This window comes from Lipophrys pholis (genome assembly GCF_963383615.2).
Source record: "Lipophrys pholis genome assembly, chromosome: 13".
Lineage (NCBI taxonomy): Eukaryota > Metazoa > Chordata > Actinopteri > Blenniiformes > Blenniidae > Lipophrys > Lipophrys pholis.
Window position 1 is genome coordinate 28,019,062 of NC_137632.1, and position 14,464 is coordinate 28,033,525.

The window sequence follows — 14,464 nt, forward strand, 5'->3', positions numbered from 1 at the left end:
GTCAACATGTTATTTCATGGCTTCGTCAGGTTATACTGCACATTATGTCAGATAAGCTACCAGCGGTAAAGTATAGGGGAAATTGGCATCCTGCACAGCTTTTTAATCTTCTACAGCTCACACACTTTAAGGCTGTCATGTGTTTGTACTTCCCTTCAAAAGGCATTTGTATTCCTGCCGGTACAATGAGAGCGAGAGATCCTCATTACGGTTTGATGTGGCTCGCACCTTTATGAATGTATAACTAAAATAAAGGGCTAACAAGCTGGGCTCAGCCATCCACACTTCTCTTTTTTTTTTTTGTTCACTTCTCAGCTCAGAATGCAGCAACAACCATCTGTCCATCAAAATAATCATCTGCCGCCAATTATTCATGGTAGAAGTGGCAGCTGACCCCACATCCACTGATCACACACACACTTTGTGGTTGTTACTGTTTATCACAGAACTTCTCTGATGTGGAAATTAATAGGACAAGTTAGAAAAAAGACCCTTTTGTTGTGGTTCATGCGTTTTATCAGGTACCTACAGCATATCAGAAGCAAGTTCCAAGAGATCTTGACAGATTGTTGTTTTTGTAATACCTGCTGATATAAGAAAAATACATTAGACATTCTATACATTTACAATGTCTCACCATTTGTAAATTCTGTGTTGCTGCTTTTGCTAAAAGTAAAAGTAAATTCACTTGTTTTGAGTAGTGTAAAGGGTTCAAGTTTATTTTAAAAAGTATGTGTCAGGATGAAAGAGTCCCAAAGCAGAGTTCAAATAAAAAGACTTCACGTCATTGTTCATTTCATTGTTTTTGCATTTTTACTTTAGAAAAGTTTCAAGTTTGTATGGCAACATTTTTAAAACGAGATCTGTTTACAGGGAAATAGAAATGTGGAAAATCGTGTAATTTTCATGTAAGGCCACTAGTGGGTGCTGTTGGGTTTCTTTTTGTAATGAAACCAGACGCACAGGCAACAGAAAGCAAAACACTATTAGCATTAACAATGGGAGAACACGGACATTCTAGTCGACAGACAACCAAGTTGGATTGTTATTACGGTGACTGTCAAAATAAAAGTACCAAGTCCCAGGAGAATATGGAGTCATGGGAGTCATGACATGATGGAGGAATATTTGTTCTTACTGTCCAGCTACTGAGCATGTGCAGAAGAACTGTTCACTACGGCCGCGGTGAGCATGTCCAGTTGTATTTTGCCTCGTTTCCATGGAGATGGAGAAATTAAAGTTTCCTGTTTTATCTTGAAAAACATTGTTGTGTTCATAAATGAAGCCAAAGATCCTGTGTGAAGTGATTCAATTGCTCTCAGTTTGCGTGCGTTTTGCAGGAGATTTACGCCATGAAGAAAAAGTAATATTATCACGTGAAACTAGGAGTAATCTGAGTAGCTTGAGGGTCTTGGATGCTTCTGACGGCTGCTGTTCTCATGTTCATTTGTTTGCAATCGCCCGTTGGAAAGTTGTTGGAGGTGTCTGAATGTGGGACTGTTGGTGTGGCAGGAACTTCTTCAGAGACTTTATCTTTCTGACGAAACTCCTCCGCGATGCAGGCAGTTACTTTGAAAGACTTGTGGTTCTCACCAGTGTACATGTTTCACCTCACGCCCACATGTATTAATAATGCCTTGATGCCTGCGTGATGTGGCGCTCTGTCTTTTTTGTCTTTGTCATGAGGCGGATGTGGAATTAATGCAAAACCAGAGCTCTTGAAGAATTGAAGCCTAAACCTTTACAAACGCTTCACAAAATCCTAATGAAACGGCTTTTTCTTTATCTTCTGCAAAAGAGTTGCAATCACTATGCAGAAGGCAGCCAAGAAGATTCCACTTGTTTTGCTTCTAAAGGTCTCTTTGAATTGTCAGGGTTCCCAGCATGGCTCCTCTCTTCACACAAACTCACATTATCTGTATTCAAGGGACCAGTTTACAACTAAAGGCTGCATTGGTAATTAGCAGAAAATGTTAGGATTCGATCCATTTTTCCAGCGTCACAGAGCTCGTATCGGAATGTGGACCAAATCCCACACCAGCTCATTAGGTATGCCGCGAGTTTCTCTGAGCTAGATATGCTGTCCTTCGTCTTTAACCTTTTCTCTAAAGGTCAAACTTGCAGACTTTCGCTAAAAGAAGGATTCTGCCTCGGTGGGATTGTCCAAATCAACTCGGTTGCTTCCAGGAGGGTGAAACATTGTACCTGCAGACATTTCCTCTTAGAGTCTGATTAAACAAGGTCTTATTGTGAATTATGGATGATTTAACTCATAAGTGATGTGTACTTATCAGGTGAAGCGCTCAGTTGAATAAATGGTTGATCCTGATAAAGCTAGAAAATCTTTAGATTTCACTCTTGCTGTCGGATTCTTGGGAGTTCAGAATGCTAATATCATAACATTGCTGGCAGCATCTGAGAAAAAACAGAAACAAACAAAGAAAACTTTCATGTGCCAAATGTTGAGGCTTTGATTCACTAAAGCAGCATTCCCAGTTATCCAGGAGGCGACTTGTGTAGTGTCAGATAATTATCTCACGCCCAGAGCTTGAATATTAACGATAGCTGGGATATTTGTCTCTCGGTAAAGTCGCAAATAATAGTTCAGAGAACAAGCCTCGCATTTAAATCACTGATTTCTCTCGTTGGGGTTTAACGATTGTTTGTGATCAGGAGAAAACTTACTTTTGTGGTGCCCCGCTGGGGCCACCTGCTGTGCAGTTATGCGGCTGATGTTGTTTGCGGCTGTGAACTAACAGATTAATTCACTCGACGTGGGGAACTTGCATGGAAATCTTTTCACACAAAATCTTGAAATAAGTAGAAGAACTTTCATGTTCGGCTGTTAAATCTGCATCGGAGGAAGACGCTGATGTTTGAACGAGCGACGTGAGAGAACATTGATGATATCTCACATTGGAATCCTTGTGACTGCATGTTTCTGTCAACCTGACAAATCTGGATTCGATATTCCCTTTAATGGCGGCACTGCTGGAGATGTGTGGATCTTTACCAGCTTCATGCTCAACGTGCTGCAGTGATTCTCAGCCGGTGGCTTAAAGTAGGTTGCTGGTCTGTTTACAGTGAGTCACTGGCTTTCAGTTCAAGTCGACTTTATTTATATAGCAGAAAGACTGAAAATGGGTGTAGTTTTCATGTTGTTTGTTTTTAATAATAAAACGAGTCGGAGCATTTTCAAAAAGTACCACCATGGGAGTCGATTTCAAAAAGTTGCATTTTCATGGGCCCCACATACCGTTGTTGTGGAAAACGACACCAAAAACACAGTATGGGATAACAACAGCATATACATGAGAGTTTCCAAAGTGGGGAAGTAGTTTACATTTCCAAAAGTGGCACAAGAGCAAACACTTTATAATCCACAACGCAAGCAGGGATTATATACTCGTCAGCCGACATTGTTTTCAGCATTTCTATCACTTCTGTCACGCAAAAATTATGCATTTTTAAAAGAAACGTTGTCGTGTAAACTGAGTCATATTATTCAGCTTGTCAACACTTTCACATGGGTCCTGTTGGTCTAAAAAAAACCTTCAGTATTCTAAGTTTCTAGCTCCTCCTTGGTTTTCCTGCATTGGAATATTGATCATAGGAGCTGCATTCAGAATCTGCTGTGTCTGTGTGAGCTGGACTGGCTCCGCCCACACATGCCCATCTTGGGAAGAGGAGGAAGAACTTCCTCTCGTGGTGCCATGTGCCAGAGCAGAGCTGCCTAATTGTGGGAGGAGTCAAAGGGAGGGCCTCCCTTGATTGGGATTGGCTAAACCCCCGATGACACTATATAGGGTTTGATTTCTGATTGGCTGCTTGGAGCAACACACTTTTTAAAACCTGAAACAAGCCAGGGAGAGAGAGGACAGACTGTCTTCACTTCTGGGACGTCAGTCCAGGTATGGGGGACGTTTAGTACTCTATGTATGGCGGACAGAGGATGGATGGAATGACTTTTCCAAAGAGCAGGAGGAAAGAAATAATAATTCAGCTCTGTCATTAAATGAGTGTATGTTGTCTGTTGAGTACTATCTTATATAAAACCATCCAATGCTCCCTTGAAGTAACAAGTAAACACAGTGCCCATTTTTAGTTAAATGGAGAAAGTTGGACAAATATCTTGACTCAAGATTGGAACGCACCAAACAAAGCGCCTGACGTCACGTCATTGTCAGATCAGTTTGCACTTTGTGCTCCTGAAATGTTGTGGCTGCTGAAAAGAAAAAGATGACGAGTAAAATTCATCTGAAGTTTCACAATGTCTTCGTCCTTGGTGCTACTTCGTGCCGCATGTTACTCGTGCGACTAACACTACCTTGCGTGAATTACAACAAGTTATTTCACAAGTTGTTAAAGTATTGATTCATGCAGCTCTGAGCCACATGTGAGTGTTTTGTTATGCGACTGCGGTGCTTTCACACCATTTATTTTCATTGTGTTTAATTCCAAGGATAAAATAATGGCTGAGGCAGAATGTTCTGCCGTGTGTCCTTCAGTTTTGTCCAAAATACCACCTGAAGGTAGCAAAGAGAGAAATCCTCTGGATCTAGTGTTTGGTATAATTTTCCTGAATTAATTTTAAACATGTATACCTTTTCAGCAACATCTTGATTACAGTAGAAGCAAATTACACTTATTATGTGTGTGGGGAGGTTGTACTTTATAACCAGAACTTCACAGATCTGCTGTCAACAGCTTTTGCCAGATTCTACAACAATTCTTCAGAGGCCCCTTGGAGTTCCATGCCTCAATAAGCAGGACCTACACGATATAAAGCAGGTGGTTATTACGTTATAGCTGATTGGTGTAATCCCTTCCAGAATGAGAATCTGATCCAGGAACAACCGAAAGGATCTTTTCATCTTGTGGGAGTTCAGGAGTGTCTGAAATGATTGTTGTTTTCTGAGGAGCAGCTTTGTCCATGATGAGTCCAGGAACCAGGTGAGCAGAGTGATCGCTGCAGCACCAGATCTCGGCCTTCGTACTTTCACAAAGTGGGAGCCAAGAGGCCAAAGTCCATTAGGTTCCACGCTGCGTTTCAGCTGGAGGGGGTGCTTGAGTAGAAATGAAACACAGGTCATTTCATCGTCCCCGTCAGTGATCAGAGGATGATTGCTGACGGGGACGAGGTAATGTGAGATCGGATTGTTATCGGAGACATCACACTCTGGCTGCGTGCCAATTTGCCAGATAATACATACGTAATTATGTATGAATTATTGAAATGGAAAATTTGTTTTTCGCTGCGAGTTATGCTTGTTAGGTTCCTTAATCATGATGACAGCACACCTGTTCCCAGTCGGGATGACTGACTCCGAGAGAGAGAGAGAGAGAGAGAGAGAGAGAGAGAGAGAGAGAGAGAGAGAGAGAGAGAGAGAGAGAGAGAGAGAGAGAGAGAGAGAGAATGAGTGAGGACAAATGCAAATTGCCTGAACAAGGGCAACAGTTTTACAATAAATAATAAAATGCAGACTTATAACACATAGAATTTATTGTTGAAACATCTAACATATTTACTTTTAACATCACAAAACTCTGTTCAGTCTAGGACACTGTTCTGTCAACACAATCATCAAATACATTTTTTTCTCATCAGTGTCCAGTTTTCAGTATTATTCTCTTAGGCTCCGCCCACAAAGCAGGTCTTGACACTCGATTCAGATTTCTTTTGCTGGGAGATCTGATATTTTTTGCGTGATCATTTCAAACACCACCTGCCGTGTGAACGTGATCAGACTGGATGTTTTCGGGCCCCAGAGCGCAGAAGACGACGTGAGGTCACGCCGATCACGCTATTTACACACGTGACGCCGGTCAGCAACCAGGGTTGCCAGATGTGACGGACTGTTTCCAGCCCAAACAAGGTAAAACCCAAACACCTCGATAAAAACCAGCCAAGATCTCAGCCTGTGTAGGAATCATGTTAAAACAAAACTATTATATGTGTGATAAAGAACACAACATAAACACAGAAATGAACAAAATAAACAAAGTTAAAAGGTAAGAGAGTTTGGCTCTGGCAACGCTGGTCAGCGTGTAGATTCATGTTCAAGAGGTTGTTAAATACGAGCGACAAAATCTAGACAACATGAGGAGGAAAGAAGAAGGAGAATGAGGGAAAAAGAGAGCTCAGCTTTTATTCTGGAGGAGTCGCTTCCTCCGGTACTTATCAGTGACGTCAGTCACACTTAATGACGAATCAGTTGAATGTAGAAAACTATCAGAATTGGTTCCACATATGAACGAGGCCCGGGTCTGGTGTGAACAGAAATCTGAATGGGCAAAACAGGTGGGATATGAGTCAACGTGAGCAAAAAGTCAGAATTGTGTCTCATTTCCCTTCAGTGTGAACGAGGCCTTGCTCTCACGTTGGAGGCTTGACGATCCTGCTTACAGTCTATTTGTGGTTGTAGTTACATGGAGCATAAGTAATCAGATTAACTGCTGATCTGATTGAAATCACATCATATAAACACTCCTGTCTGATTTAATTGGCTTCATCCGAGCTGCATGACGATCAGTTTAATGGAGGCGGTGAAACCTTGTTCATCATGTGACGCGTTAAAAGCTTCCTGTCTCTCATTGAACATCTTCATGCAACGATTCACACAATGTGTTGTAGGAAAACAACAACACCGCCATATCACATCAGTAATCATTACATACTTGTCGCTTTCTGATCAGTATGATCATGGAGAAGGTTTCTTTGGTTTTACTTTCAAAATAAAAAAACAAAAAGAAACACAAGCTTGCAGCTCGTCGAACTGCGAATCTCTCCTCAACGCTGGACGATTAGAAAACTGCTGGATTCAGTTGATGTGTGCTTGTTACAAATGGCCAAACGTCTCAGCGCAAAGCATCATGGGATTTATCCGTTGACTGAACAGGAGGATGTTCTTTGCATAACAGGCGGGTCACTTTAATCAGTGTTCATGTAAATAGGACAGTCATGTGACGACAGCTCCTGAAAGGACCATTAAACGTTCCCCTCTGAGTTTACGTAATCAAAAGACAAAAGTGACAACAAACTCTCAGAAATATCCATCTGAATTCTCATGAAGCCAAATATAAAAAGTATATGCTGGCTCAGGTGTGTGTCTGCATCGCCCCCCGTTCCCATGACAACTGTCACAGAATCACCAAATATGCATCTTTTTCAAAATGGCACCTTTCAAAAATGCTGACTCCGTCCGTGTAATCATGGGAAAACTTTTCTAACAACGCGTGTGGTGACTCCCCGTCCATCTTCTCCTGGGACCCGGTGATTTATAATTGACCGTCACCGTGATAACGATCCAACTCCATCGACTGTCCGTATGAATGTCAACATACTTTCATCGTTATTGTTTATCGCTGTTGTTCTCTCATCTCATTGTGACTTTAAAAAACATTTCATCTGATCGTTGTTGTTTTTTTTAAATTTAATTTATTGTCGCGCCCCCGTTTTATGAACACGTGACCATTTTCAACACGTCTTCCCTGAGTTATTAGAACCCTGCTATGAAACGAGCGTCTCTCGTCCCCATGAAGAAAGCTGTCTTCATTTCCATACGTGCGTCTTTGTTCCTCTGCAGTATTTGCTCCGTGTCATTGTGACTCCAGATGGTTTTTCCTCCCGACATTGGAGAGGTCGCATGTTGCCAGTTCAGCTTCATGTCTTCAGTAATGTCCTTGGTGGGCAGTTATGATGGCACGGACTGTTTAAGTACTACTCCGATGCATTTTCACACCAGCGCTCCTCTAAAGTTCCGTTGAGGAGTGAAAGTTTCAGTGCTGCAGGATCAATACTTGGCATTTGAAGAGACGGGAGTGTGTCTCTTTCTCCAAACGCACACACACAAACAAACACCAGTCAACAAGGAAAGGTTGAAACACTGCGTGAACGTATAGGAACACATCATTAAATACTCAAATGACTGTTATGGTGGGACGTTTCCTCACAGGCTGTGGGAAGGGAAACCGTATTAAGAGTCTCAACCTTCTGCTGAAGAAAGACTGACATTTAGCGAGCCGCTGGAGGCTCCGTGAGTCATGATGCATCATCCAAGCCGCCATGCTTTCCATTAACGTTTCTATTTTCTGTTTTTGATGCAATAGACTTTGCAAGATTGTCTTGAAAAGGCCCGAATGAAGGAGTTATTACATCTGATTAGCTTTATCAGCTAATATATATGAGCTCTCGAAATAAAAGTCTTGGCATGAAAAGGCTTCAGAAAGAAATCGGCTGGTTTTTTGTTTCTTAGTGAACTTGTAGAAACAGAAAACTTCTCCGCTCTCCACTGTCTTCATGGATTAGCTGCTCCAGTGTGAACTCACTCCGTAGGTCCTTCACGTCTGCAAATTATGTGAAACTTAGTAAAACATACACACTTTTTACTTGTGCAGGCTCCACCAGTCACATAAAACGTATTGTCTTGAAATGTTGTTTTTTTTTATATTTACTTATTCTAGGAGGTAACAATTAATTAAAAAGAAAATTAATATTGCTGACGAAATCTGAGTTCCAACTAATAAAATGGTCATGCAAGTTTCTCTTCCATGCAAGGGTCTTTCACGAGCACGAGTATGAGTACTATGTGCACAGGTATCGATATTGGTTCATCCTTTCCATAATACCCACCAATAGTATGGGTTTGTCCATTTTACCGGTAATGTAATAACTCTCCAATAATGCAAGAAAATTCTAAAAAACCATTAAAATGATTATGTTAATGGAAAGTATTGTGTTATTGGCCATTATCGGTTGCTACAGTTTGGCTGTAGGTAACAGTGAATAAACACATTCGGCTCATTGTGTAATAAAGAAATCTAAATATTTTGCTGATTTATTTTTTTTCTGGTGTCAAACTCTCCGGGTAGCTTCAGTGTCAGAGAGCTCAGGCTGGTAAAAGTCTTGGCGGTTGTGTGACAGGATCATCCGTCACAATGTTATTGCGGTTCAGCGGCGCGGCGACACTCGGGAGTCGCTGCAGACGGCGGCCGACGTGTCTTAACTCGGATAAACTTCTTGGACGGGCTGCGCTGAGAAATAAAGGCAAATAATGAAAATGTCACACAGTTGTTTGGTGTCGCTGGAGTTCCTTGAGCAGCATTTTGATTTTTTTCTCCATGAATGGGTGTGGAAAAAAAATGCACAAGGATTTAGCACAAGGCTAATTTCAAGGTAATAAACATATAAAAACATATAAAAACAATACGGTTAAACAGTCTATGGTAAGACGAAGATGATTTTAGAAAGACAAATATTATTTTTGGTTCTTTATAATTGAATTATGATGTAATTTTTATCATTTAATTTTAGTTTTTGTTGCAAAATAAAAATCTGAGAATATTAGAATATTGTATAAATTCAATATTTCTTCTTCTCAATTTTAACAAAAAGTTATTGTGAGAAACTTTTTTTGATAAAAGCGTATAAATAACGTACAGGTTATTCAAATGTTCTGACACGTTGCTGCAGCTGGAGGAGCGCCGGCCGCAGGCCACGCTGCTCAGGCAGCTTCCTGTCGTTTTTCCTTTTTCTTTGTGAGCCTCTCCTCAGCCCGGCAGGCACAAACAGGCGAGGAGGTGATGGCGACACGCCGATGAAAGATGAGGTGTCGGTGAGCGAGGAGCATTAACAATGGTCGGCGTGTGCGACGGCGAACGAGCCACGAAGATGGCTTCAAAGAAGGCCGGGGTGGGGCAAGACGAGCGGATGAGTGAGCGTAACCTTGCTTTGGGCGTCCACGACGGCGACGCATGGAGGAATTCCGATGAGATTGTGGACTTTCAAGTGAACCTCCATAGAAGCTCGAGTCGGTCGTCCTTGTGTGCGAGCGCTCTGTTGATCAGCGGAGTCTGAAAAACGCCTTTCCAGCAGATAACCTCAGGAACAGGCTGTGATTTCACATCTTTGTCAGGTTCCAAATTGATTCTGAAGATAAAAAAAAAAAAAGAAGAACAGAGCTTTGAGCGGTCTCCATTTTTCCCTTTGTGAACAGATCCAGTGGAAAAAACAAAACCAAAGTACCAATGAATGAAAGGCGTCAGAGCACAGGAAGTCCTGATCTTCACTATGAACTTCCATACGCACACCAACGTGTCCTCCTAAAATCTCATACAACTTGAAAACCCAAAACCCTGCAAGAGCTTCCGAATTGAATGAAACCGCAATGAAAAGAGATGCTTTAGTTCTTTTTTATATTCCTCTGGTTTCATGACACGATCATGATGCCTGCTTCATGTTTTCTGTATGTTAGATTATGTACGAAGGATTTTGTACCTGATTTACTGAGATTCTTCATAAAACGCGGCGACTTCACAAGGCTTCTGCGCACGCTCAGTAACAATGTCTTCCTCCAGAGTGACATGACTTCTAGTTCATTTTCTCCTGGGACTTTGGTGGTTTTATTTTGACAGTCTGTCGTCTGTCCATACGAATGTCCGTGTTCTCTCATTGTTCATGACTGTAGCATATTGTTGTTTGCATGCATGTGTGTGTGGATAAATTACAAATCAACCAACAGCACCCACTAGTGACCCAGCATACTCACTACATCGTTTTCACAATGCTGCCTTGTAAAAGTATAAAACTTCTTCTGAAACGAAAATGCAGAAATGATGAGTTTTCACTAAAAACGCTGTCATGTAAAAACTGCAGAAGTATTCAGAGTGAATCACTTTACACAATCTACATTAATCAATTGCCATCAAGTTCTCCCAGTATACTAGAGCAAACGTCTGATATTCCTGAACACAAAATGTGTCTGTCAGAACGTTTGCTCCCGTTTCTTTAGGCTGGAAGTTTCAGTAAAGCAGAACATTCACCGTGTTCACTGCTATACAAATAAAGTTGAATTGAATTGAACATTGTGATCCACCATTACCAGACCCTTTGTCAGACTGTGGACTGGTTAAGACCTAAAGCTTGTTGTGGAAACCATTTCTTCTTGTGAGTCGTGGATCAGTCGGCTGACGATTGTTATGAAAAGCGAAGCTAAAAACCTTGATTGTGTTTAAAGGTCAGAGAGTCTTTACACCAGGCCCCAATGTGGTTCCATTGTTTTGACTGTAGGTTTGACTTCTGACTCCAATTAGCTCCTTTTTACAGGCACTGACCTAATGATTTAATGTTCTTATCTAGTGGACGAGTGGATTTTTAATCAATAAAGTCTGGGACTATATTTTATTGCGGTTTTCTTTGGGGCCTATAACTTGAGTTACAGTGATGATGTTGAAAGGCGGCTAATGTACCTTTCAAAACTTCACATCATTTCTTTATTTATACATATCAGGAAAACTGATAAACCCTTCGCCCTTTGGCGTTTTCAAATACGTCTGTGTCGTATATATGTGGTCCAAAAGGCTCCGATTTCTAAAAAGGCACTTGTCATAACAAAAATCCGAACAAAGCCGAAGAAGACATTTAAAGAAAAACGCGGAGAAGCCTCCACAGCGGTTGGAATTTGCCCTTGACTTTAAGCTCAGTGCAGCTCTGATTGAGTGTTTTGTTAAACTGTGTCAAATCTCAGATACCCCCTCGACATGCCGACTGTAATTAGTTCCCAGATTAATCTGCACAAGCACGGTCAAAAGTGGCCTTCTCCCACAGTGCTCGCGGAATAAAGGCCACACGGATAATCAAATAATAGGTGAATATCAATGAAAGGACCGAATCGCCTCAGTCCCCAGCTCCCCTATGTAATTACTTCCTATTCACAATAATTATTGCTCACAGATGACACCAACGACTTTGAGAGGAAGCTGGCCATGACAACCTTGCAGAGGATCGATGCCGTTTTAAATGGGGTCGTAACACTTGAAACCTTTGGGTGCCTCTGATTGGAAACAGTACCGAACAGGCCAACAGCATGTATGGAGTGCCAGAGAATACAGTGCCAGAAGGGCTCAGAGTCGCAGACTCGGCTGTTTCCACCAGAACCCTCAGATGCTCCAGGGCTCGTGAGCCATCTGTGATTCTGTTATAGAGAAATCAACTTCAACACTTAGTCATTATATTTATAGACATTTTCTACCAGAAAACCTTCAGATTACCTCAAACAAAAGGCTCCTGACATTCTGCCCAGGCTCTGGTTTGCTAAAACATTCTAGTGAAACTAGGGCTGGGTGATTTGGCATAGAAAAATTAAAAAGAAAAATCTCGGATTTTATTTTTTTAAAGAAAAGATTTAATTTTCCATTCCATTTGTTTTTCTCAATGCCCTTAGAAATGACTGCAGACATCAGATATATTGTCCAAAGTGCAACTTTATTGCTGCAATTGCCCTCAGAGTTAAAATGCATATAAACAACCCCAAAATAAAAAAAACTAAACGAGGCTCCGTCATTTAACAACTGTAAGCTTTAACCAGGTTTAAGAAAAGGTGCAACAGCAGCTACTGAAAGCCATGAAGAATGGTAGAATGGAATGAGGAAAATGCAGAAAAACTGGATGGGGAAAAAAACTCGACTTTGCAAAATAAAAATCGTTTTTAGCTACAAATTCGATTAATTGATTAAATCAATTTTTTGGCCCAGCCCAAAGTGAACCCAAAGACTTGCAGACAAAAACACGTCACAAGCAAAAAACTATCACTTTTTTAAATAAAATACCTTAATATGGTTTTTCTTCCCCAAATGTCTGGCGAGCTTCCACAGACACTAGAACTGCTTACACGACAATGGGGCCTCTGAAAATGCAGTTTAAAAAAAAAAAAAAAAAAACAGCTCCCAAGGTGCAACAAAAAAAGCTCTGACTCGAGTCAAAAGGCTTAAAACCCACGTTCGTGTCGATGGTGTAAACACTGCTACTGCTACTGCACATGCTCAGTACATGGTCAATAAGAACAATGTTTTCCTCCGTTTGTCCTATGTCTACATAAATGTCTGTGTACTCCCATTTTTTTAGCGAATAGTTCTCTCTACGCATGTGTGTGTGTGTGTGTGTGTGATTTCATTACAAAAACTATTTACAACACCCACTAGTGGCCTGGCATGTTAACTGCATCGTCCTTTCTGTGTTGAGAGACATCGTTTCCAAAGCGTTGCCGTGTAAAAGAGAAGTTGTTCTGAAATGGAAAAGCAAAAAATGTCTTAGAAATGGGGCCTAAAACACTGGAAAACACCAGGTTCTCTTGGTTCTTGTTGACAAGAAACTGAATGCAAGCTTTTATTTATTAGCAGCAGCAACCAGATCAAGGAAAATAAAGCGAGATGCAAAAGTATCCTGATGAGGTTTACAACATGGAGTATACAAAGCAACGGGTCGCACGAAAGGAACCATTGCTTCAGACACAGAAATGAGGAGTTTAATCATAGCTAAAATATATGTGATAAAATATGAATGTTCTTCTTAGGCTTTCAGGCTTTCCTTTCGCCGCCGCCTGTCCATCTCATTCAAGCTTTATCACAAGTGTTTCACATTACATGAAGGCTTTCGGGGGAAAATCTGTTCTCTGGATATCTTGATTGTATCTCGCACTGAGCTAATAATTCAGAAGGACTATAGTGTATTTCTTTCTTTTCTCTGTCATTTGTCACAAGCAGTCGGTGTGTAGATAGATGAATACTCTGGTATCAAAAGTGTAAAAATATCCAAAGTGGTATGAAGGATTGTTCTGTAATCTTGATGAGTACAACGCATCATGAAGCAATGAGATTTACAAATAGTCTGTCTCTGTGCTGAAGTAGAAGCTTTTTTTTTTTTTTTTGCTTTAATATCTTCCACCGTGATTGTGGTTTACCTGCAATATCACAGAGTAATGAGAGCACACTGTGTTTTAAAACAGGAGCTATCTAACCAGTGAAGTGGAAAATGTCATTCCATTCCTCAATTAGCCTTTGGATGGAAAGAGACAGCTATGTATCCAGCGTATCGATTTTTAGACATCTGTGACGGAGAGAAATGGAGAGCCACGGGGCTTTCTCGCAGTTTCAGTGTGTACCGCCGAACTGCAGAGAGAATCCATTGACTGGAATGTCAAGAAAGGGGTGAATGGACAAATGTTAAGCTCACTTGGTGTGTGGCCAAGATGACTGTCAGATCTGAGCCATGCAATTGTAAAGTCGATAAATATGCATTGTTAATGGGATTTTTTTTTTTCCATTTTGTGTGTTGTTTTTCTTGGGATTGTGTAATCTAGGAATTTGAACGCTCCAATTATTTCCAAATGATATTTGTTTAATTCCAGGTCATTGATTGTCTGATTGTTTTGTTGTTTTTTTTCTCCAGGACGTCCAAAGAAATGGAAAAGCAGGAATTCCTGCAGGCCGGTGGCCCAGCCTCCTCAGCCTGACGTGCCCTCGCAGCAGTGGCAGCGGCAGCGGCAGTGAACTGTCTCTGTCCAGCGCCTGCAGTGAGTACTCCAGTGGCTCCCACACTTGGGCAGAGGGGCGTGGCTTCTCCAAGCAGGTACATTTTAGCCAGGTTAAGATTGTCCTTTTGTCTGTGGAAAGCTTTCTGGACGTCTCA

The 14,464-nt window shown here is 41.2% G+C and overlaps 1 protein-coding gene across 1 annotated transcript in view; it reads left to right on the plus strand.

The window, feature by feature from the left end:
* The window catches only part of LOC308118724 (nck-associated protein 5-like), a gene marked incomplete at its 3' end in the record, with an annotated part of 84,282 nt that overhangs the window by 50,300 nt on the left and 19,518 nt on the right, over window positions 1–14,464 (plus strand). The window contains 1 exon segment of the mRNA XM_080478235.1: window positions 14,225–14,404. Within this exon segment, the coding sequence (XP_080334361.1) occupies window positions 14,225–14,404 (180 nt within the window).